The sequence below is a fragment of the Saprolegnia diclina genome (genome assembly GCF_000281045.1).
Source record: "Saprolegnia diclina VS20 unplaced genomic scaffold supercont1.10, whole genome shotgun sequence".
Classification (NCBI taxonomy): Eukaryota; Oomycota; class Saprolegniomycetes; order Saprolegniales; family Saprolegniaceae; genus Saprolegnia; species Saprolegnia diclina.
In genome coordinates, this window is record NW_008246077.1 from 254,855 (window position 1) to 272,768 (window position 17,914).

The 17,914-nt window shown below is 56.2% G+C and overlaps 9 protein-coding genes across 9 annotated transcripts; 5 read left to right on the forward strand and 4 right to left on the reverse strand.

Annotated features, from left to right (window-relative positions):
* Positions 1-134: 134 nt before the first annotated feature.
* SDRG_04086 (glucose-6-phosphate dehydrogenase) lies at positions 135-1,817 on the forward strand. Its single transcript, XM_008609744.1, has 3 exons — positions 135-232; positions 289-1,436; positions 1,488-1,817. The coding sequence occupies exons 1-3, from the start codon at positions 161-163 to the stop codon at positions 1,765-1,767; spliced, it is 1,500 nt and encodes a 499-aa protein (XP_008607966.1). The 5' UTR covers positions 135-160; the 3' UTR covers positions 1,768-1,817.
* Positions 1,801-2,547, reverse strand: SDRG_04087 (hypothetical protein). The gene is made up of 3 exons (XM_008609745.1): positions 2,398-2,547; positions 2,054-2,349; positions 1,801-1,991 (listed from the first exon to the last, which is right to left on the reverse strand). The coding sequence occupies exons 1-3, from the start codon at positions 2,539-2,541 to the stop codon at positions 1,880-1,882; spliced, it is 552 nt and encodes a 183-aa protein (XP_008607967.1). The 5' UTR covers positions 2,542-2,547; the 3' UTR covers positions 1,801-1,879.
* Positions 2,548-2,632: 85 nt separating this feature from the next.
* On the forward strand, positions 2,633-5,499 carry SDRG_04088 (hypothetical protein). Its single transcript, XM_008609746.1, has 7 exons — positions 2,633-3,472; positions 3,516-3,596; positions 3,637-3,761; positions 3,807-4,224; positions 4,272-4,693; positions 4,738-4,941; positions 4,991-5,499. The coding sequence occupies exons 1-7, from the start codon at positions 2,662-2,664 to the stop codon at positions 5,393-5,395; spliced, it is 2,466 nt and encodes an 821-aa protein (XP_008607968.1). The 5' UTR covers positions 2,633-2,661; the 3' UTR covers positions 5,396-5,499.
* A 43-nt stretch (positions 5,500-5,542) lies between these two features.
* SDRG_04089 (hypothetical protein) lies at positions 5,543-6,109 on the reverse strand (the record flags this gene model as incomplete). Its single annotated transcript, XM_008609747.1, has 1 exon — positions 5,543-6,109. The coding sequence occupies one exon, from the start codon at positions 6,107-6,109 to the stop codon at positions 5,573-5,575; it is 537 nt and encodes a 178-aa protein (XP_008607969.1). The 3' UTR covers positions 5,543-5,572.
* A 435-nt stretch (positions 6,110-6,544) lies between these two features.
* On the forward strand, positions 6,545-8,212 carry SDRG_04090 (hypothetical protein). The gene has a single exon (XM_008609748.1). The coding sequence runs from the start codon at positions 6,585-6,587 to the stop codon at positions 8,139-8,141; it is 1,557 nt and encodes a 518-aa protein (XP_008607970.1). The 5' UTR covers positions 6,545-6,584; the 3' UTR covers positions 8,142-8,212.
* A 10-nt stretch (positions 8,213-8,222) lies between these two features.
* SDRG_04091 (CAMK/CAMK1 protein kinase) lies at positions 8,223-9,897 on the reverse strand (the record flags this gene model as incomplete). Its single annotated transcript, XM_008609749.1, has 5 exons — positions 8,223-8,828; positions 8,877-9,037; positions 9,099-9,459; positions 9,503-9,739; positions 9,793-9,897. The coding sequence occupies 5 exons, from the start codon at positions 9,895-9,897 to the stop codon at positions 8,223-8,225; spliced, it is 1,470 nt and encodes a 489-aa protein (XP_008607971.1).
* A 793-nt stretch (positions 9,898-10,690) lies between these two features.
* SDRG_04092 (hypothetical protein) lies at positions 10,691-11,970 on the forward strand. The gene is made up of 4 exons (XM_008609750.1): positions 10,691-10,810; positions 10,859-11,007; positions 11,055-11,179; positions 11,231-11,970. Exons 1-4 carry the CDS (start codon positions 10,729-10,731, stop codon positions 11,793-11,795), a joined length of 921 nt encoding a protein of 306 aa, XP_008607972.1. The 5' UTR covers positions 10,691-10,728; the 3' UTR covers positions 11,796-11,970.
* Positions 11,971-12,613: 643 nt separating this feature from the next.
* Positions 12,614-13,615, reverse strand: SDRG_04093 (hypothetical protein). The gene is made up of 3 exons (XM_008609751.1): positions 13,285-13,615; positions 13,122-13,223; positions 12,614-13,077 (listed from the first exon to the last, which is right to left on the reverse strand). Exons 1-3 carry the CDS (start codon positions 13,412-13,414, stop codon positions 12,650-12,652), a joined length of 660 nt encoding a protein of 219 aa, XP_008607973.1. The 5' UTR covers positions 13,415-13,615; the 3' UTR covers positions 12,614-12,649.
* A 1,122-nt stretch (positions 13,616-14,737) lies between these two features.
* Positions 14,738-15,619, forward strand: SDRG_04094 (hypothetical protein). The gene has a single exon (XM_008609752.1). The coding sequence runs from the start codon at positions 14,930-14,932 to the stop codon at positions 15,506-15,508; it is 579 nt and encodes a 192-aa protein (XP_008607974.1). The 5' UTR covers positions 14,738-14,929; the 3' UTR covers positions 15,509-15,619.
* The last annotated feature ends 2,295 nt before the right edge of the window (positions 15,620-17,914 follow it).

Consider the following 17,914-nt stretch of genomic DNA (forward strand, 5'->3'; position numbering starts at 1 on the left):
TGCCTCGCAGCCGAGTAGCGTGCCTTGCAGCCTGCCACGACTGTTTTTGGTCTCTCCAAAACTCTGTAAATGGATTAAACGAGCAATCCGATTTCAAAGGTGATTAGAAATCCAGCGACGCATTCTTGGATATTCGCAAGGAGACGCAAGCAGCTGGGCCATGGCGTCGTACATGAAGGAGTCGCTGTGTATCTTCGTCCTCGGCGCGTCCGGCGACCTTGCCAAGAAGAAGGTAGATGATACTCCCAGACGCCGCAAGGAGCATGAACTCATGCATGGCGATCCTAGACGTACCCTTCGCTCCTTGAGCTCTACCTCCATGACCACCTTCCCAAGCACACGATCATCGTCGGGTACGCGCGCAGCGAGAAGACAGACGCCGAGTTTCGAGCATCCATCGACAGCTACCTCAAGACCGACGACAAGAACAAGAAGCAGCAGTTCCTCAACATGTGCGTCTACCGCCACGGCGGGTACGACTCGATCAAGCAGATGCGCGCCGTGAGCCAAGAGATGGTCGTGCTCGAACAGGAGACGGGACTCTCGGTGCAGAACCGCCTCTTCTACTTCGCGATCCCGCCCAATGTCTTCATCCCGACCGGGCGCACGGTCAAGGAGGCGGCGTATTCGACCCGCGGCTGGAACCGCGTCGTCGTCGAGAAGCCGTTCGGGCACGACCTGCCTTCCTTCAACGAGATGTCGCTGGGCATGAACGCCATCTTCCCGGAAGAAGAGATCTACCGCATCGACCACTACCTTGGGAAGGAAATGGTTCAGAACCTCCTCGTGCTACGTTTCGCCAACGTCAACTTTGAGCCCGTCTGGAACAGCCACCACATCTCGAGCGTCGTGATCACGTTCAAGGAAGACATTGGGACCCAGGGCCGCGGTGGGTACTTTGACTCGTACGGCATCATCCGCGACGTGATGCAGAACCACTTGCTGCAAGTGCTCTCGCTTGTCGCGATGGAGCCACCCGTGCGCTGCGCCGGGGACAACTTTGCCGACCACGTTCGCGACGAAAAGGTCAAGCTCCTTCGCTGCATCGAGCCAATCACGCTTGACGACACGGTGCTCGGTCAATACCTTGGGAATGAGACCGAAGAAGGGTACCTCGAGGACAAGACGGTGCCTCAAGGCTCGGTCACGCCCACGTTTGCGACCACGGTCCTCCGCATCAAGAACACGCGGTGGGACGGTGTCCCGTTTATCATGAAGGCGGGCAAGGCACTGAACGAACGCAAGGCTGAGGTCCGGATCCAGTTCAAGCCCGCGCCCGGCGCATCGCACATGTTTCCCAACATTGATATTCCTCGCAACGAACTCGTCCTGCGCCTGCAGCCGCAGGAGGCCATGTATATGAAGACGAACGTCAAGTCACCTGGACTCAACACCGTCGCCGTTTCGAGCGAGCTGGACCTTACGTACCACGAACGGTATCTCCCAATTATATACTACACAGATGCTATAAGGCCAACCGTACGTAGGTACGCTGACACTCACATGCCCGAAGCATACACGCGGCTGATCCTGGACGTGCTTGACGGCAAACAAGCTGCGTTTGTCCGAGACGACGAGCTTCGCGCTGCGTGGGAAATTTTCACACCGCTTCTGCACAAGATCGAAGAAGAGAAGATCAAGCCGTTGCCGTATGCCTTTGGGTCCCGTGGGCCTCCGGAGAGCGATGCTCTCGTCGAGAAGAACGGGTTTGTGTACCACCAGGGCGAGTACTCGTGGGCCAAGTCCCGGTCGGCATCCAACTTGTAGTCGGCGATCATTTGTATAGAAGAAGACCAAAAATGTATCAAGTGCGTGGATTCATGGTTGAATGGAGGGAGACAAGTAGGAGAAGAAAGATAGTAGTAGTGTAGGGAGTCGTCTAGAGCAAAAACACTTGTGGGATCGCCGCCGGTGCGGGCCGCTTTCCAGCCCTCACTGCGTCATCTTCTGCCCCTTGGTTGTTGCTCTCCATGAGATTGAGTGGGACGGTGCTACATGCAAGCAAGCATGTGACCGCTATTGTTGGATGCACACAGACTGGGATCAGTTGTACCTCACTTGGCGCGGCTTGGTATTGTACTCGTCTTGGAGCCTCGCTTTGGCCGATGCGTCGATTCCTCGGGTCGGATGCGGAATATACTGCGGTTCGAAGCGGTTGAGCTTCTCCTGCTCCTCGTGGATCACTGCCAGCGGCTTCTTGCTTGCGCGGCCGCGCACGGCCACAGTCTCGCGGTCCATCAAGATGGTCGACGGCGACGCGCGGACAAACTGGGGCGGGCGCTTCACGCTGCTTTGACGCGCCGCAGCCTTGTCCATGGGCGTGTGGTCGTACGCTGTCGCCTGTGCGAGCTACGAAGAAGGTGGTCTCAGGCCTGTCTTCTTCGTGGCGCAGAGCACCTTTTGCCGCAGCATCTCCATCTCTTGGTTGTTGAGCCGGCCTTTGACGCCGAGCTCCAGCGGAGGTGCGGGCGACGCATGGCGCCGACGGACGTCCTCGGCGTAGACCGCCTCGAAGCTGCGCGAGAACTTGGGCGGAGGCATCGCGTTGTAATTTTAGCAGCTCGTTACAGCGCCAAGATCCAACGTGGGTTTTGACCAATCAGCACACATCACACTATTTTCAACCAATCAGCGCGTTCGACACCAAAGATACCGCTTGGAATGGACAAGGCCACCGAGGGCCGTGGGGTCGAGACTCTGCACGATGAGCCGTCGACGGACGCCGCGTCGGTCGGAAGCCTTCTTGTGAGTCTGACCAAGGAGCTCTCGACGCTCCGACTTCAGTATGGCGACTTGGAGGCTCGGAATCGCCACCTCTTTACCGAAATGCACGCACTGCAACATGAGAAACTTGAGCTTCGCACGCACGCCGCATCCGAGGAGCAGCGTCTCCATCAAGAAATCAACGATCTTCGTAAGCTCGTGCACACGCACTTGGAAGCTCCAGGAAGTGGTATTGTGCTACCCCCGCCGCCAGCAACGAGTCCGCCCAAGAGCTCTATGGAGGACCAATACTGGCGCAAGACTGTGGCTGAAGCCGCGATGCAGGAGACCCTCGCAAAAGAGCGTGCGGCAGCGCTCGAGCTCAAGCTCTCGGAAGTTCAGGCGCGTCATTCGATGGCGCAAGATGAGGTCGAGAGCCTTCGCAGCCAAGTAGCAAATGCTCGGGTGGCCGTTGTCGAGTACGAAGATAAGGTGACGCGACTTCAGCTCGAAAACCAAACGCTGCGGAAAGAGGCTTCAAAAAGCACCGAGCTCTTGAAGCGCGGCCAGCACGATCTCGCTTCGCGGGAAGAGACCTTAAACCAAGTCCACACGCGCCTCCAGCAGGTCTCGGCCCACAACGAAGAGCTCGTCGCCGAGAGTCTTCGCATGCGCACGCTTAATGAGCAGCTCAAGTGCGAGAACGACATCTTATCCAAGGCCCAAGACGAGATCGCAGGGCTAAAGCACTCGGTCAACACACTCAAAGGTAGAAAACGGTGTGGCGCAACATGGGTCCAACTGTAGTCTAGGCACGGTAACTGCCAAGACAGCAGAAGCCAAAGCATTCCAAGCGTATGGGTCCAGCGCGCGCGAGCACCTTCAGAGCCAAGGTGCACCTTGTCGATGCGAACTTGTCGTGACGCTTCTTAGGGCTCATGTTGCAACAGCACGCTGTGTTCGAGTCGCAAGCTCTTCAAGTGGCAGAGACCGCGTTGGTGTCCGTAAGTCGACTGCGACATCTGGTTCACGAGTCGAGAGATATATTGACCAACTGGGTACCGAATCGGAGTGCTGAACAATGGCACAATTCATTCGTGTAGAAATCGGAAACTCTCTTTTTCTTGAACTTGCTCAAAACGAAAATGAGCCACGCGGGGCAGTACGTGCAGATGGCGTTCGCCGAGCACGCGCTCTTGCGGCACGCCATCTCGCATGCAACAGACACGAATGTCCACCTCCATGACCAGCTTTGGGCCGTCCACCGCAACGCGCTACTTATCTGTCAAGTTATCAACCCCACCAACAGCAGCAGTGCAAACGACGTCGATGCGCGGCGTGTCACGGCGAACTACCTCACGGGCGAGCTTCTGTACCGACCCGAGTCTGGCGACGCAATCCGTGTGCAAGTGGACCACATTTTCTCGAACCGGGCCAAGGAGTGGCTCAACGGCGAGTCCATCGTGCCCACGGTACAAAGTGTTCTCCACGGCTACAATGCGTGCGTCGTCACATTTCAAGGTACGAGAAGACCGATGCATGACGTCGCAGCGTGAAAGTACCTGTAGACCAACCGGAAATTGAGCGGCTGCTTCCGGACCCTATCGCACCAGCACTTACACGACCCGTCGGAACATCGGCCTTATCGCTAGTTTTCGAGCAGCTTTTCAAGCAATGCGATGCGCTCTTTGGTTTCGCGGACGTACACTGCTCTATGAGCTACCTGGGGGTCTACAGTGAAGTTGTCCACGATCTCCTCGCCGTCGATGCAGCGCCCGTCGGCGACACCGTTGTCGTTAGCACCCCGACCGTTGTCCTCGACATACGTGACGCCCACGACGCAGAGATCGCAGTCGCAGAAGGAGCCAAAAACTTTGGATGCATCTGCGAAACTTGCCCAACAATGCTGCATCTGACTCACAAGATTGTGACGATTTGCATTACTGTGAGCCACGTCTTCTCAAACTGCACGACGAAGTCGAAGCTCCAGGTGCGTTCTACAAGCTCGCTACGGTCACAATTAATTGCGGCTAGGTCGTCGAGTTGGCGTCCGGCATGGACTCAACAGTTGTGACAACGTGGCAAGACACGGATCGCATCCGCGCAACCATCAGTGCCGAGAACAGTTTGCTGGCGCTCACTACATGTTTGGCGGATATTCGGCAACAAGACCCGAGCTTCGTGCGATATCACGGGTCCAAACTCACGCTGATGCTCCAAGACTGCATCAGCGTCCAGGTATGGAATATTTTTGCTTTTTGAGCCACTATTGTATTGTGTGCCTCAGGCTAAGCTACTGTTGCTGAGCACCGTGCGCACCGCTGTTGACGAGCGAGGCGTGCGTAGTCTGCACATGCTCCAGCTCTTTCGTGATGCCGTGCATCCGCCGCTGTGCATCGAAGATGACAGTGATATCTCACTGGATGCCTACTTGAACCGTGTGCCGGACGTGTACCGTTTCCAAGTTCGGTGGCAAGGCGACGTCTCTGCTTCGACTGCGCTTGTTTGCTGGGAGCACGAACTTGACGCTATGAAGGAGCGCAACCAGAGTATTCAAGATTCGCTGGCGTCCCCCGCCGAGAGCAACCCATGCACGGGAAGTCCATCGCAAGTGGTCACGACCAAGACCGGCAAAAAAATTAAGCGGAAATCATCCTTGAAGAGTCAAGTCAAGCGCATGCCATTTCGGTAGCTTGCAGTGCTCCTCGTGGGTGACCTTGGCTATAATGCCTCAGCGTAGTTTATTTTGTTGATGTTCGGAAGCAATAAAGCTCAATGAAGTCCTGGAACCTGGCCCCCATGCAGCGAAATTTGGCACCGGCACACACAAGTGATATATGGCCGACCACATGTCGGGCCGATTACTTCATTACGACAAACACGACGAATGCGGCCAACGCTCGACTTGTTTAACAAGCGTTTCGAACATGAGGTTTGGCACCGTGGCGCCAGGAACATTGGCCGGCCAAGTATGTCCCGTGCGCTTGTAGCCTCGGCGCTCGTAGAATGCGAGGATTTCGGTGCGAATCGTCAAGACGGTGATCTCAATCACTGTGACGGGCCATGTCTCCGTGAGTGTCGCTTCAGCTGTGGCCAGCAGGGCCTTCCCCAGACCGCGCCCCTGGAGACTCGGTAGGACGACAAAGAGGCCGAGGTATCCCGTAGCTTCCTTTACTTGCAGCTGGACGTTGACGCACCCCACCAGCGTCGAGTCTTCTTCCGCGAGGATGAACTTCGACGTTGTTGTCACCAAGGCTGCGACTTCGTCGGCGTCCGTCCGAGGTTCTGTGAGAAAATCTGCCTCAGTTGTCCAGCCTTCTTTGCTCGGTTCTCCTCGATAGCAGTAGTTGACGAGCGCTACAATGGCTGCTGCGTCTTCCGTTGCGGCTTCCCGGTAGCTTACCATGTTTCAAAATGAAGAGGCGCGGTCGAAACTCGTCGTGGCTTTTGAATCAAGCGCAGCCAATCCCAGCGCGTTCCCACATCTACTGCGATATAATTGGTCAGGGGCATCGATCAAGTCAGAAATGGACCAATGGTACGTCGTGAAAAGGAGACACACGTCAAGAGACTAATTGCACCCAACATGGATGCAAGCCGCCGAGGTCCTACGTCACGTCTATGCTGGCGCATTTGGTGGGCTATAGACATATCTCACCAATCGCGCTCTGGCCTTTAGGCCCAAGGTGAGAGCGTAAGCTGAACTCGTTCTCAAAGCACTTGGGATACGTTCTTTGGGGCATCGAGAAGTACCAGTAAATGTTTCTGCGCGACTTGGCCCGTAGGTGGCGTTGGTTTAGCCATGGCCCGCCAGTGACACTGGCGTTCATTGGCCAAAAGTACCAAACTTATCTACGAATCAACGTGGTATCTTGAGCACCATGGGCGTCGCCGAAGTCATCGTCGCTGGCGGCGCGCGCATGCTCGGACTTTCGTTCCTGCAAAAGGGCGGTACGTTTGTCATGAACATGCTCACGCTTCGTCGTTTGCCGGTGCATCTCTCGGGCGTGAGCCTCTCGCTCGAGCTTGTCCTCTCCACGACGTTCATCGTGCGCGAAGGTCTGCGGCTGGCGTCTCTCCGCGAAGAGAACCTCTCGGAGGCTATTTCGCTTCGAAAGCTGCTCAACACGGCGTGGGTATCGACCTTTGTGGGCATTCTATGCACGTTGGCCGCTGCCTTATGTATGGCACCTCGCCTGTACGACACAACCGCGGGCGACTACGATGCCTTCCAGACGTCCCTGTGGCTCTTTTGCCTCTCGGCCGCGATCGAGTACCTTACCGAGCCGCTCTACATTGTCGCGAACGCAAGTCTCAACTTTCCGCTGCGCGTGCAGGCCCAAGGCTGGGGTTTCTTCACCAAGGCCGTCGTCCAGGTTGTCCTCGTCGTGGTCTTTGACGTGGGCATGGTTGCCTTCGGCTTCTCTCAAGTAGCGTTTGCAGTCGTACACGGTCTTGTTTACTTGCAACACTACTACCAACAACTGGGCTCTTCGCGTTTCCCGCTCACGTCCATACTCGAGCTATTGCCGTCGCCGCGCGTGCCATTAAACCTCCCGCTGCTGACGCTCTGGGCGACGCTCTTTTTGCAGTCGTGCCTCAAGTACCTCTTGACTGAAGGCGACAAACTCATTTTGTCCGCGTTCGAGTCGTACCAGAGCATGGGGGCGTACTCGGTCGCGTTCAACATCGGGTCCCTTGCGCCGCGTCTGCTCTTCCTGCCGATTGAGGACGCGAGCAAGGCGATGTTCAGCAAGCTTCTTGCGGTGCCCGTCTCACCGTCCAGCAAAGCCGAGGCACGCACGTGGCTGCTACGGGTGCTCCAAGGCATGACGTATGTCGGTCTCATCTTTGTGTGTTTCGGCACCAACTATGCCCGCACGGCTCTGTACCTTCTCGCGGGCTACGACAAGGCGCAGGGGGATACGCCAGTCGTCCTCGCCATGTACTTTGTCTACGTCTACTTCCTCGGTCTCAACGGCATCTGCGAAGCCTTCGTCCACGCGGTCGGCGACAAGACCGCGCTCCAGCGACTTAACTCGTACCTCGTGTTTTGCTTTGTGGTCACGACTGCGAGCGCCGTCGGGCTTTTGCACATCGCGCAGCTCGGCAACATCGGCATCGTCCTCGCCAATTGCATCAACATGACGCTCCGCATCGGGTACTGTTTCTGGTACATGGTCGGCTTCTTCCAAGACGCGACCATCGCCAACCTAATTCTCGAGACTCTGCCGCCGTGGCAAGTCAGCCTCGGTTTTGCTGCTGCTATGGGTCTCACGTTCGTCAGCGAAGGTGTCGCCCGCGGACCAAGCCTCGCTCACCACGCGCTTCACGTTGGCGTCGGTGGCGGTCTCTTTGTGATCGTTTTGATTTTGATTTGGCGCTTTGATCCGTCGTTTGTGCAATTGCTCTTGCGCAAGAAGACCAAAACGGCCTGAAAACCTTGTGCGCGTAGCTATTGACCATAAAGATACGATGTGTCGGGATATGAAATGTACAGCGGCGCCGGAATATATAAACTAGGGAGACAAGGTTGGTGCGACGAGCGCGCGTCGTGTTGTCTCGGGGGGCGTCGCCGCAGCTGCGTCGACGATCGCGTTCGTAAAGAGTTCCAGCATCTCCTCGCACACGCGTTTCGAGCCGAATTCGAGGTCGAGCGTCCGGGTCTTGGTTAGCAGCGAGCAGCAGTTGTCCGGCGTTGGGCGCATCACGCGGTCAAACACTGGGGTTCTCGGACCGTGGACGACGCGCACTACGCTTTCGAGGAGCAGTCCCATCTGCGTGTGTGCGCAGCGACCACCGGGTCGCGACGAACTTGGGCGTGGGCTTGTCGTGCCAAAGAAGGACCGCGCGACGGACGATGATGGCGTCATTGGATCGCGAATCGACTTTGACGACCACGTGAGAGTGTGGCAGACGTCGCAAATGCGCACGTGCGTCGCGTGGGGAAAGCCGTGCCGGCCGTACTTGATGGCGTGGACACCGCGTGGCCCGTAGAGGTCGCTGCGCAGGTCCGAGATGGGGCGTGGCGGAAGTTTCTCCCGTCCCGCTTTCATCCACGGGTGCATTCGGAGTGCGAGAGCCGACGGACGATGCGAAGGAATCACCGAGAGCATGCTGCGGATCTACGAGAACGAGATAAATGTGCGCGAATAGATGTTGCATTCCTGTACCAGGCTCTTGATCTCGTCCGAGACGCACTGCCACTCCTTGGGTGGGAAGACCACCTCGAACGTATGCTTTCGCAGCTTGTGCAGCTTCATCGGGAACGGCGGGTAACCACAAAGAAGAATGTAAAAGACGACACCGAGGCTAAAGATGTCGACTTCGCACCCTAATAAGAGAAATAGTTGCATAATGCATCCGCCTGTCTGTTTGCATCTGTGCTTGTGTACCGTACGGGTGGCCGTTGAGGACCTCGGGGGCGGCATAGCCTGGCGTACCGCACGAGTCGGACGCGCGCTCATCCACGGCAATGAGCTGTCGAGCAAAGCCAAAGTCACAAAGCTTGATCATATGACCGGAGAGCATGATGTTCTCGGGCTTGATGTCGCGGTGGATGACGCAGCGCGAGTGGCAGTAGTCGACGGCCTCAAGAAGCGCGGCCATGATGAATTGCGCCTCCGTCTCCAGCAGCTTTCCGCGCTTGGTAACGCGGTCAAAAAGGTCGCCGCCGTCGAGGTACTCGACCACCATGTAGCATGTCGCGTCGTCGTCAAACACTTCGTGGAGCTGCATGACGTAGTCGTGGTTGAGCTACCGCGGTCATGAGCATCTCTCGTTTGCACTGCATGCATACCTTTTTGAGCACATCAACTTCTTGGCTCAAGGCGTGACGATCAACTTTTGAAAGCGCGGACTTGTCGATGATCTTGGCGGCGAAGCAACCACCGTGTCTCTTGTGTGTCACTTGCTTGACGAGCGAGTACGAGCCGTTACCAAGATCCTTCGTCACTTCGTAGAGCTCGTGGAAGTGCGCTCGCTTTCGCGGTGTTGGCAATCGCGGTACCTCGAGCGCGACCGTTGCGGGAACTTCCTATGTTTATGCAGCGCGCATGAGAGGCTACAGCACCCGCTGGAAGAGCGTACGACGGGCGCGGAGGTCGGCGGCGCGCCAGCTTTCGGTGGTGCAGGTCGCTTGAAGAAGAGGCTTCGGAGGAGGCTGAACGGAGACCGGTCCTTCGTCTCCGCCATGGTTTCCGATTCTGGCGACGGGAAAAACGATCGCAATATTCCCGATCGCGCTAAATTTAGAACCCTTCACATAAGTTGGCTGACGCCAGCGTCTTGGCACGCCACGTCATAGGGTATCGGTGTCCTCAACCCAGCCGTGTCGTCCCTGGCGTCATGCTGCCGGGAGCATTTCCATTCTTTATCTACTTCCCCCTTGTGCGAGCCTTCTATGCATGCTATCAAGGCGAGCACCTCGTGGAACAGAGCTGTCGCCTGTTGCTTACACAGAGCCAGCTTCAAGAAGCAGCTACTTCAAATGGAGGTCCGGCGGTGGAGCATTCCATGTTTGCGGCTACTCGCTGCCTCCATCCGCGTTAGTGTCCCGGTGTTCGCCTTGCTTGTCCTGCTCGCGCGTCAAAAAGCACTGGCGGGACGATCGTCATGGAGATTCAACGATGATGACGTATGCAACCGTGCAAGCGTTGCTCAAACCCGAATGCACCCGTGGCGCGGTGAGAATGAACGAGCTGATTGTGCTTGAGATCGCACTACAACGCAAGTGCTCTTGCGTGAGCGTGTGAAGAAGAGCCTCTCATACTTTGTTCGAGGTATCCAAATCTTGGTCCGAGACGGACCTTTTCGTATCCGACGAACCCGATGGAACGCGGCTTTCTTGGCTATTGTATGTCTTTTATGAGTGCCGTTTTGCGGCACGCGCCGTCCACCTCATGTGGTATCCGGTATATCCGGATAAACCTGCCGGTCTCAATGTTCGATGGCTTTTTACGGGCGCGGGGAACTGACTGGTTTTCCTCCATACATTTTCGGGACTTTGGTTTTTTCATTTCGACGATGCTCAGCCGCTTTGCCCTCCGCTCCGCCACGGCCGCGCGCCGCTCGGCCTTGAAGCCCGTTGGTGCTTCGTTCCACACGGGTACACGCATCGCGAGGTAGACAAACGAAGTCTCATAAGGCCATGTAGGTGCCCTCCGCCTTAAGGAAGAGAAGGAAGGCGAGGTCGCCGTCGCCGCCGAGAACCACGACGGTGTCTTCCAGAAGATCGGCCTCGATGACTGGAAGATCTCGATGCCGCTCGTGCTCGCGTGCTCGATCCCTGCGCTCAGCAACGGCGTACGCCTGTCGTCTCTATGCGATCATGGGACTAACTCCCATTCTAGTTCTATGAGCTCGGCGCCGAGTCGCAGTTGGCGTGCTGCTTCCTCCTCTTCTGCACGTCGGCGTACAAGTTCGGCGGTGATGCCGTTGGCTCGTATTTTGAAGCCCGCGCCAACGCCATCTTGGCGTACGTTCTCCTGGTGTCGATGTATGCCCACTAATGTGTTTGGCGGTATAGTGAGCAGAACGCCGTCGAAGACGCCAACCTGGCTGTTGCCAAGGAGACGTTGAAGGCCCACGAAGCCATCTTGACCATCCGCAAGGACATTGATGCCTTGGGCGTGGCCCACGAGGAGGCTCTCGCCTTGATGTGCCGCGTCCAGTCGCAGAAGTTGCGCCACAAGACGCGTGACGTCTACGTCAAGAACTTGGAGGCCATCCACAACTTGGAGCAGAGCTACAACCAGCAGCTCCAGGATGCCATGATCTCGCAGGCTGCCGAAGCTGTCCGCTCGCAGTTCGCGTCGGGCAAGAAGGCCGTCAAGACGGAGGCGTTCCAGATGGCGCTTGACGTCTTGTCGGAGAAGCCCGACGACAACAAGCAGGACCCCGTCGCCGCCGCCTTCGGCAAGGAGCTCCGCGCGTTCGCCGAGAACCTCGAGAAGCAGCAGGGCACCGTCGTCAAGCTCTCGGAGGACGAGCACAAGCAGTTGCAGGGCGAATTGGACGCCTTCCTCAAGCGCCTCGATATCCACAACGGCGACGTCAAGGCGCCCACGGAGATCAAGATGGAGTTGATCTAAGGAGTAGACGACGACTCGTACAAGTACCTGGCTTCTTGTCTCGCGGCTTGGTTTGTGGCCCGGTCAATATATTGATGAGAGATGATTGTGATCTACTAGTACATTATGACGAATGTGTTCTTGGTGCATTCTTGCAAGTCCTAAACAATTCAGTCTATGTCAGTCCCTCTGCACACTCGATGCTCCTACTAGTTGGCGTCGCCGTCGCACTGCCTGCTGAAGTGGCGCACGTGGCCATGTGCAGATGTGTGCTCGTCATCAAGGAAGGTTTCCTCGTGGAGTCGGTGAGAAAGGGACACCGGCGAGTTCATCGCTCAGGAGAGTCGGTTGACGCGACGCCCCTCTTTGTAGACTTACAACGGGAACCCGGTGTGTTTAATCTAGCGCGATGTGACCAACCTGCCTTGTACTGCTGTCTCTGAAGCGAAGCCAGCACTGTGCCACGTCGTCCTAGATCCACGTGGTTCTATCCCCTGACGCCAGTTTGCTTTGAAATCGCCTAACGTGCACATCCTATCTCAGGAGTAGCTACGACACTTGGATCATCGCTCAAATATCTGCAGCTGGCGTGCGCCCGCAAACTTGCGCGTGTGTTGACGGGATCCGCGGCACATTTTTTGCAGAATATCGCCCCGGCAACGTCGCGTGATGCGTCTTAGTCGACCTAATGCGACTTCAAGTACTAATCATACACGGAAGCGCGTCACGCTCGACCCCTTCAGCGACCTTCGTCGCCATCCTCCGCTTGGACATATCAACGCGTCGAGTAGCCGAGAGCGTCAGTGCTACACTACAACAACGTCCGCCGACGCACGCGGTGCATAAAAATGATCCAAGATGCACCATCAAGTGGATTAAAGTCGCCGGGCGACGCTAAAGGACGACTTGGGTCCGGTGCGAAAGCCTGTGCACTCGACGTCATAGACCGGTCCTGGCGTCTTGATACCTGCGTTCTGGCGCAGCCGCTTCTCCGAGCCAAACGTGGACGAAATGCAGGGCGACGCGTATTTGGGCGCGGATCCAGGCCCGGGCGTCGCGGTTGTTGGGCCTGGGCCTAACCCAGCGCCGTCGAGCGGCGGGCGCTTCGAGGTGCCAAAGCCAAACGCGTTTGTAACTTTATTGTCGAACGCGCCCGGCATGTTGTAAATGGGTCCAGGGCTCGGCGTGTTGTTGGTGCGGCTCGAGGACCGCGCCGCAATGCTAAACGAGAGGTCCGAGGCTGTGCGGGCCATGGACGACACTTGCTTCCCGCACGACTTAGGGGCCTCGTACGAGCCGATACCTACGTGCTCCCATCGTCGAGACGCAGTGCATGTACGTGCCTACCAGCGACCGGCCGCTTTGAGCGCGGGTCCCAATCTTCGCGCGTGCTTGTGCCGAAGCTTTTGCTCATCGGACTGAGTGTGCCAGGTAGCTTGTACAACGCATCTGTGCAAGTTGAAGTTAGTGCGCTGGAGACACGCAGCAGTGAATATACATGTGTACGTGCCTGTGTTGGAGTGCGCGTTCTGCCACTTGAAGCGGCCTTCCGTCGTCGTGAAGGGCTGTGGCGTCCGATGCACGCCCTTCTTGGACGGTATCGAGAAGAGCGGTGGTGGCGCTGCCTTCTCGGTGCTCATGCTACAAATCTGAACTCTCCTGGCAAGGCCCGTCACCTCGCGTTTTCATTGGCCGATATATTCTCATCGGCGCCACTGGATTGGCTTGTTCCCGCTATTTTTAACTCGCGTTTAACGTGCACCCGAACGACCGGGTCGAATGAGGTGCCATTGCGTGGGCAGATGCGCTCGACATGCGTGCGTGCGTGGCGACGAACTGGCTTGGTCGCTGTCGTTGCGTCAGTGAGCAGGGGTCTGGGACACGTGTGAAGGAAAACGGTGCTTGGAAGACGCGGGAGAATTCCGGCATCGCCGACATACGCCAGCGTCTACATGCGGCAACAGCGGGGATGCTGGAAAGCCGGTGCTTGCAATCGCCAGATGCGCTATCTGGTACAGAATAATGCACTCCGTAGACACTGCTTTCGTCGTTTGCTTTGCATTTCTGTGTTCCGAGCATTTCGCAGCGCGTCTTTTTCGTGTAATTTTCACTGTGCGCCAGAGGTGGCATCATGCAAGTGCGTACGCATTCGACTGCGAAGTGGCTCTCGACCGCCTCTAATACGAGCACGACAGAGCTCGCAATAGAGATCGTTGTGTCCCAAACTGTCCGGTCGCGATGGTCAGTATATTGGATATCAGCTTTAGAACAGAATTCCATCACGACTGATACCGACACAATAGTGTGCGTCTACTCATATCGTATTCTGGTGCCGCGTAAATGCGCTTATAGGCGTGTATCCCTCAAGTGAGATACATAATACTGATGCCATTTGCTTTTCGGGTGGCGCCGTTCGTCACCAGCTGCCAGCGACTTCCGGCTCTGCTGGCGACGACTTCCTTTCCTGGCGAAAGCGTCGCCCAACATTCTTCAAGTTGAACCAGATTCGATCGCGCAAGTGATCACGGCGTGAGAAAAGACGCCAGCGCCCATGGGGGACTTAAAACTAAAGTACGTGCGTGATTAGTAATCGCACTCCTCATTATTGTCAATGAGGGTGCGCCTTCTATAGAGGGCTAAGGGCTTAAAAGTCGCTGCGACTTCGCATCCTGTTGATCGAGTCGGGCCTCGCTTAACCTCACCCGAAGTTCTACGGGGCTGACATGAGGGTAGCTAGCTGCACAGTTACACCTTGACAAGTTACAACACTTCCCCAATTTCGTACGGCGGGCTTTCTGCCTCCTGCAACGTTGGTACCGGTACTGTACCAAGGGCATTGCCGACGCTTTCATTGAGCATCGACGTTGCCAGCTGCCGCACTAATCATCGAGCAGGTGGCGCAAGGCTGATGGTTTGGGACCTACGGTGCATATGGTAGGGTGGATGTACGGCTCCGCGCGCGTCACTCGATGCTGGGTTGGTCACACACAGACCAGCTGGTATTAGATCTAAGATCGAGACGGCTCAACTCCAAGTGAAGGTGAAACAATACGAAGAGAAGTACCACCCTCCTGCGCGGTCGATGACACCTCGTGGATGATAAAAAGTTCGGCATTTTCCAATTTTCCTCCTTCCAAGCAACACCTCCCGACAAGATGACCAACCTCTGCGCCTTCCGTAGCTGCGTCAACGTGGCGATTGCCGACGCCGGTGGCAAGTGCGAGTACCATAAAGACCGCAAGATGTGCTCCCGCGACGACTGTCAAAACCAAGTGTACGCCCGCAACCTTTGTGTGCGCCACGGCGGCAAGAAGCCATGCGCGTTCGAAGGCTGCCTCTCATACGCAAAGGGCGGTACCTTCTGCCTCAAGCACGGCGGCCAGTGCGACCGCCGCCTCTGCTCTGTCGAAGGCTGCGCCAAGCAAGCACACGCGCGCCAGCTCTGCGTCCGTCACGGCGGCGGTCGGTCGTGCAAGATCCCATCCTGCTCCCAGCACGTGCGCATGGGCGGGTACTGCCAGCGCCACTACCGCGAAAGCCTCACATTGCGCGAACAAGCAACCACGGCTGCGGACGCGAACGGCTTTGACTTCGACTACATGCTGCTCTCGCTCCTCATTGACCGCGAAGCGTGGGAGCCGCTGGACTTTGACGAGGCGACGACGTGCCACGAGATCAAGGACGAGGATTGGTCGCTGCTGCAAAGCCTCGACAACGTCGAGATCGCCCCGTAGCTTCGTCGCCTCCCGACTTGCATGCCATTCCATTGCACAACCCTTATTTTATGAGCCCTAGTATTAGCAGCATTCAATTTATATGATCCCAATCACAAAAACTTGTTCTTATTAATCATTTGCGACCTCCCGTATGAGCTAGTTAGGCTTGGAATCGAGGAAGCCCCGCCTGCCCGTGCACTGCAATGGAATACCGGTAAGGTTGCTGTGGGATGTATAGGTAATCCACACACACTACATCGGACTGCCGCTGGAAGGGCCCACATGCGAAGAAAGCGGATTGGTATCTAGTTGACACGCAAGAGCAATGCGCCTCTACGGTGTACTCGCACACACGATTTGGATAGGCTGATCCAAGTGGGAGTTCGTGCCAAGTGTCCGGACAAAAGCATGTTTAATCTCGCTGTTTGTATGTCGCGTGTCTTTTCTGCGAGCCGGATTCATGTAATTTGGCGCGGAAAATGTCTTGAAATGTCAATTTGGTGCACTGCCAATCCGGATAGTTGACTGATATCGCGTCGATCGGGTCACCTTATGCACGCACATGTCGAGAGACCCATCGCAGATTACATCGCGGTACACTACGCGCTTTACCAGTACTATTGTACTGTGTATTTGCGAAGCGCCACGTAGCGGTCTTGCGCTTTCTCCCGATTTGACTCTATGAGGCTAGTACCGGTAGTCCAATACCATGAACATGTTTCGTATATTGCAGAGAGCGCCTCGCAGTACCTACTTTGAAAGAGAACTTGAGCCGTGAATTTAGCTGAACTGGACGCCCAGGATTCTTTGCTCGGTCACACGGACCACGCGTTTGAGCTCGAGCCTGGGCTTTAGCCACAAGGTCATAGAATTTTCATGGACACTTGCTGAAGCGTTCCTTGCTGCATGTATGGTCAAGTGACGGGGGCAGACTGCTGAGCAACAGCAAGGAGAGTTCGAGAGACACGCTACACAAATGACGCGTGAAGTGTTGTTTCGAACAAGCTCAGAAATTTGACTATCCGAACAAACAAACCTCCAAGTTGCAATTACACTTGGCTCCTTGACCTTCACGATGTGTCCCAAAGAGAATGTGATGTTCGTCCAGTGGCATTCCAGTTCTCGCCTCATTTTGTTCGCTGCGGAATCACTTTTCACTATCCACAAGCAGCAGCACAGACCTGGCACAGCAGTGTGCAAAGTAAACTTTCAAGATGCGCTTCCCAAATGATGGAGAAACGATACACAGTGATTTTACATCGGCACCTGGCAAAAAGCAGAGTCTTGGCTTCGCTGCCAGCATTGTGAACAGGTGGTATTCTGAGGCCTGTGATTGGTTGGTTTAAAGGTCCCCCATGTCACTGGAGCCAACAGGGCTGCCTCCATTTCATTGGCAGAAAATCTGGCTCTCGTTCTTCTGATTGGTGTAAAACACAAAATACAAAAGAACAAGTGGATACTTGGCGCCTTTTTGTCAAAGGCGTGGCGGGCCTCTCTCTGCCAAGTCCGAGAGAGGAGACCTACGTAGTTACGTCTTCTCGTTTCGGAGCTACGTAGTCTTCCTCGGTAGTCTATCGATCCCGCAGCACTGGAAACCCTCGATTCCGGACCTTGTTCCGAGGCGCATTGCTCAGCAGGCGTCGAGGTGGTAGATGCAACGGAGAACGAGCACGTCTTTGTCTGCAGACAGCGTCGTCATCGCGACCTACACGCACACGAGATATCAGTGGACAAGCGTTGCCGCATTGCGGAGACGTACTGGAAGTCCGTGACGTTGCGCGACGATGGGCTGTACTTGGTGGTGACGCGGGCGATGCACGCGATCATCGTTGTTGGCGCGCGCCCTAATACTGTATACACCCGTGACGACAAACTGGCGCTCCTTGGGACGTGGTTCATGTCGACAGTCGAGCGTAGCAATGTGCTCTAAGCGTTACGATGAAGGCGAGCGCAGTGATGACGACGCCGTGGTGGGCCGTGGGCGGCAGGATGCAAATGGGGCAATGCGCGTCGTCCCGAAGCCATTCCTTTCGGCGCCATCCTTTTGGCGCGAACCTCTCAGCCAATCAGCACCGAGCGCGCGATCCAGTTCGCGCGATTCCGTCTGACCAATCACCGTCGAGTTTGCATGTTACTGTGAATCGCTGTTTTTTGCCTTTACCGTGTCTTGGACCCAGATATCGATTTAGCGGACCTCCGCGAGGTGGTCCAGGACCAACTTTTTTCGGAGACGATACAGAGGCTTCTGATTGGCTGTTGGGCCCAAGTGACGATAAAAAAAATTACTGTGAATCGACCCATAGTGTGAGAGACACCGGGTCGGTACACCGGGTCGGTACTCTTGTTCAGGTGGCGTGTTGGGGTTATGTTGCCAAAGAAGGCGTATCGGTAGCAAGGGTTTAAAGCCGCTGGAGGTTGTTTTCG

Coding starts and splice junctions, on each gene's coding strand:
- SDRG_04086 (XM_008609744.1), top strand. CDS start 161: ATGGCGTCGTACATGAAGGAGTCGCTGTGTATCTTCGTCCTCGGCGCG. Junction 233..288: donor GCGACCTTGCCAAGAAGAAG/GTAGATGATACT, acceptor TGGCGATCCTAG/ACGTACCCTTCGCTCCTTGA. Junction 1,437..1,487: donor GACCTTACGTACCACGAACG/GTATCTCCCAAT, acceptor AACCGTACGTAG/GTACGCTGACACTCACATGC.
- SDRG_04087 (XM_008609745.1), bottom strand. CDS start 2,541: ATGCCTCCGCCCAAGTTCTCGCGCAGCTTCGAGGCGGTCTACGCCGAG. Junction 2,350..2,397: donor TGGAGATGCTGCGGCAAAAG/GTGCTCTGCGCC, acceptor CCTTCTTCGTAG/CTCGCACAGGCGACAGCGTA. Junction 1,992..2,053: donor ACCAAGCCGCGCCAAGTGAG/GTACAACTGATC, acceptor GCTTGCATGTAG/CACCGTCCCACTCAATCTCA.
- SDRG_04088 (XM_008609746.1), top strand. CDS start 2,662: ATGGACAAGGCCACCGAGGGCCGTGGGGTCGAGACTCTGCACGATGAG. Junction 3,597..3,636: donor CGAGCACCTTCAGAGCCAAG/GTGCACCTTGTC, acceptor GACGCTTCTTAG/GGCTCATGTTGCAACAGCAC. Junction 4,942..4,990: donor AAGACTGCATCAGCGTCCAG/GTATGGAATATT, acceptor TGTGTGCCTCAG/GCTAAGCTACTGTTGCTGAG.
- SDRG_04090 (XM_008609748.1), top strand. CDS start 6,585: ATGGGCGTCGCCGAAGTCATCGTCGCTGGCGGCGCGCGCATGCTCGGA.
- SDRG_04092 (XM_008609750.1), top strand. CDS start 10,729: ATGCTCAGCCGCTTTGCCCTCCGCTCCGCCACGGCCGCGCGCCGCTCG. Junction 10,811..10,858: donor TGGTGCTTCGTTCCACACGG/GTACACGCATCG, acceptor AAGGCCATGTAG/GTGCCCTCCGCCTTAAGGAA. Junction 11,008..11,054: donor TCCCTGCGCTCAGCAACGGC/GTACGCCTGTCG, acceptor CTCCCATTCTAG/TTCTATGAGCTCGGCGCCGA.
- SDRG_04093 (XM_008609751.1), bottom strand. CDS start 13,414: ATGAGCACCGAGAAGGCAGCGCCACCACCGCTCTTCTCGATACCGTCC. Junction 13,224..13,284: donor GAACGCGCACTCCAACACAG/GCACGTACACAT, acceptor CAACTTGCACAG/ATGCGTTGTACAAGCTACCT. Junction 13,078..13,121: donor CTCAAAGCGGCCGGTCGCTG/GTAGGCACGTAC, acceptor GGGAGCACGTAG/GTATCGGCTCGTACGAGGCC.
- SDRG_04094 (XM_008609752.1), top strand. CDS start 14,930: ATGACCAACCTCTGCGCCTTCCGTAGCTGCGTCAACGTGGCGATTGCC.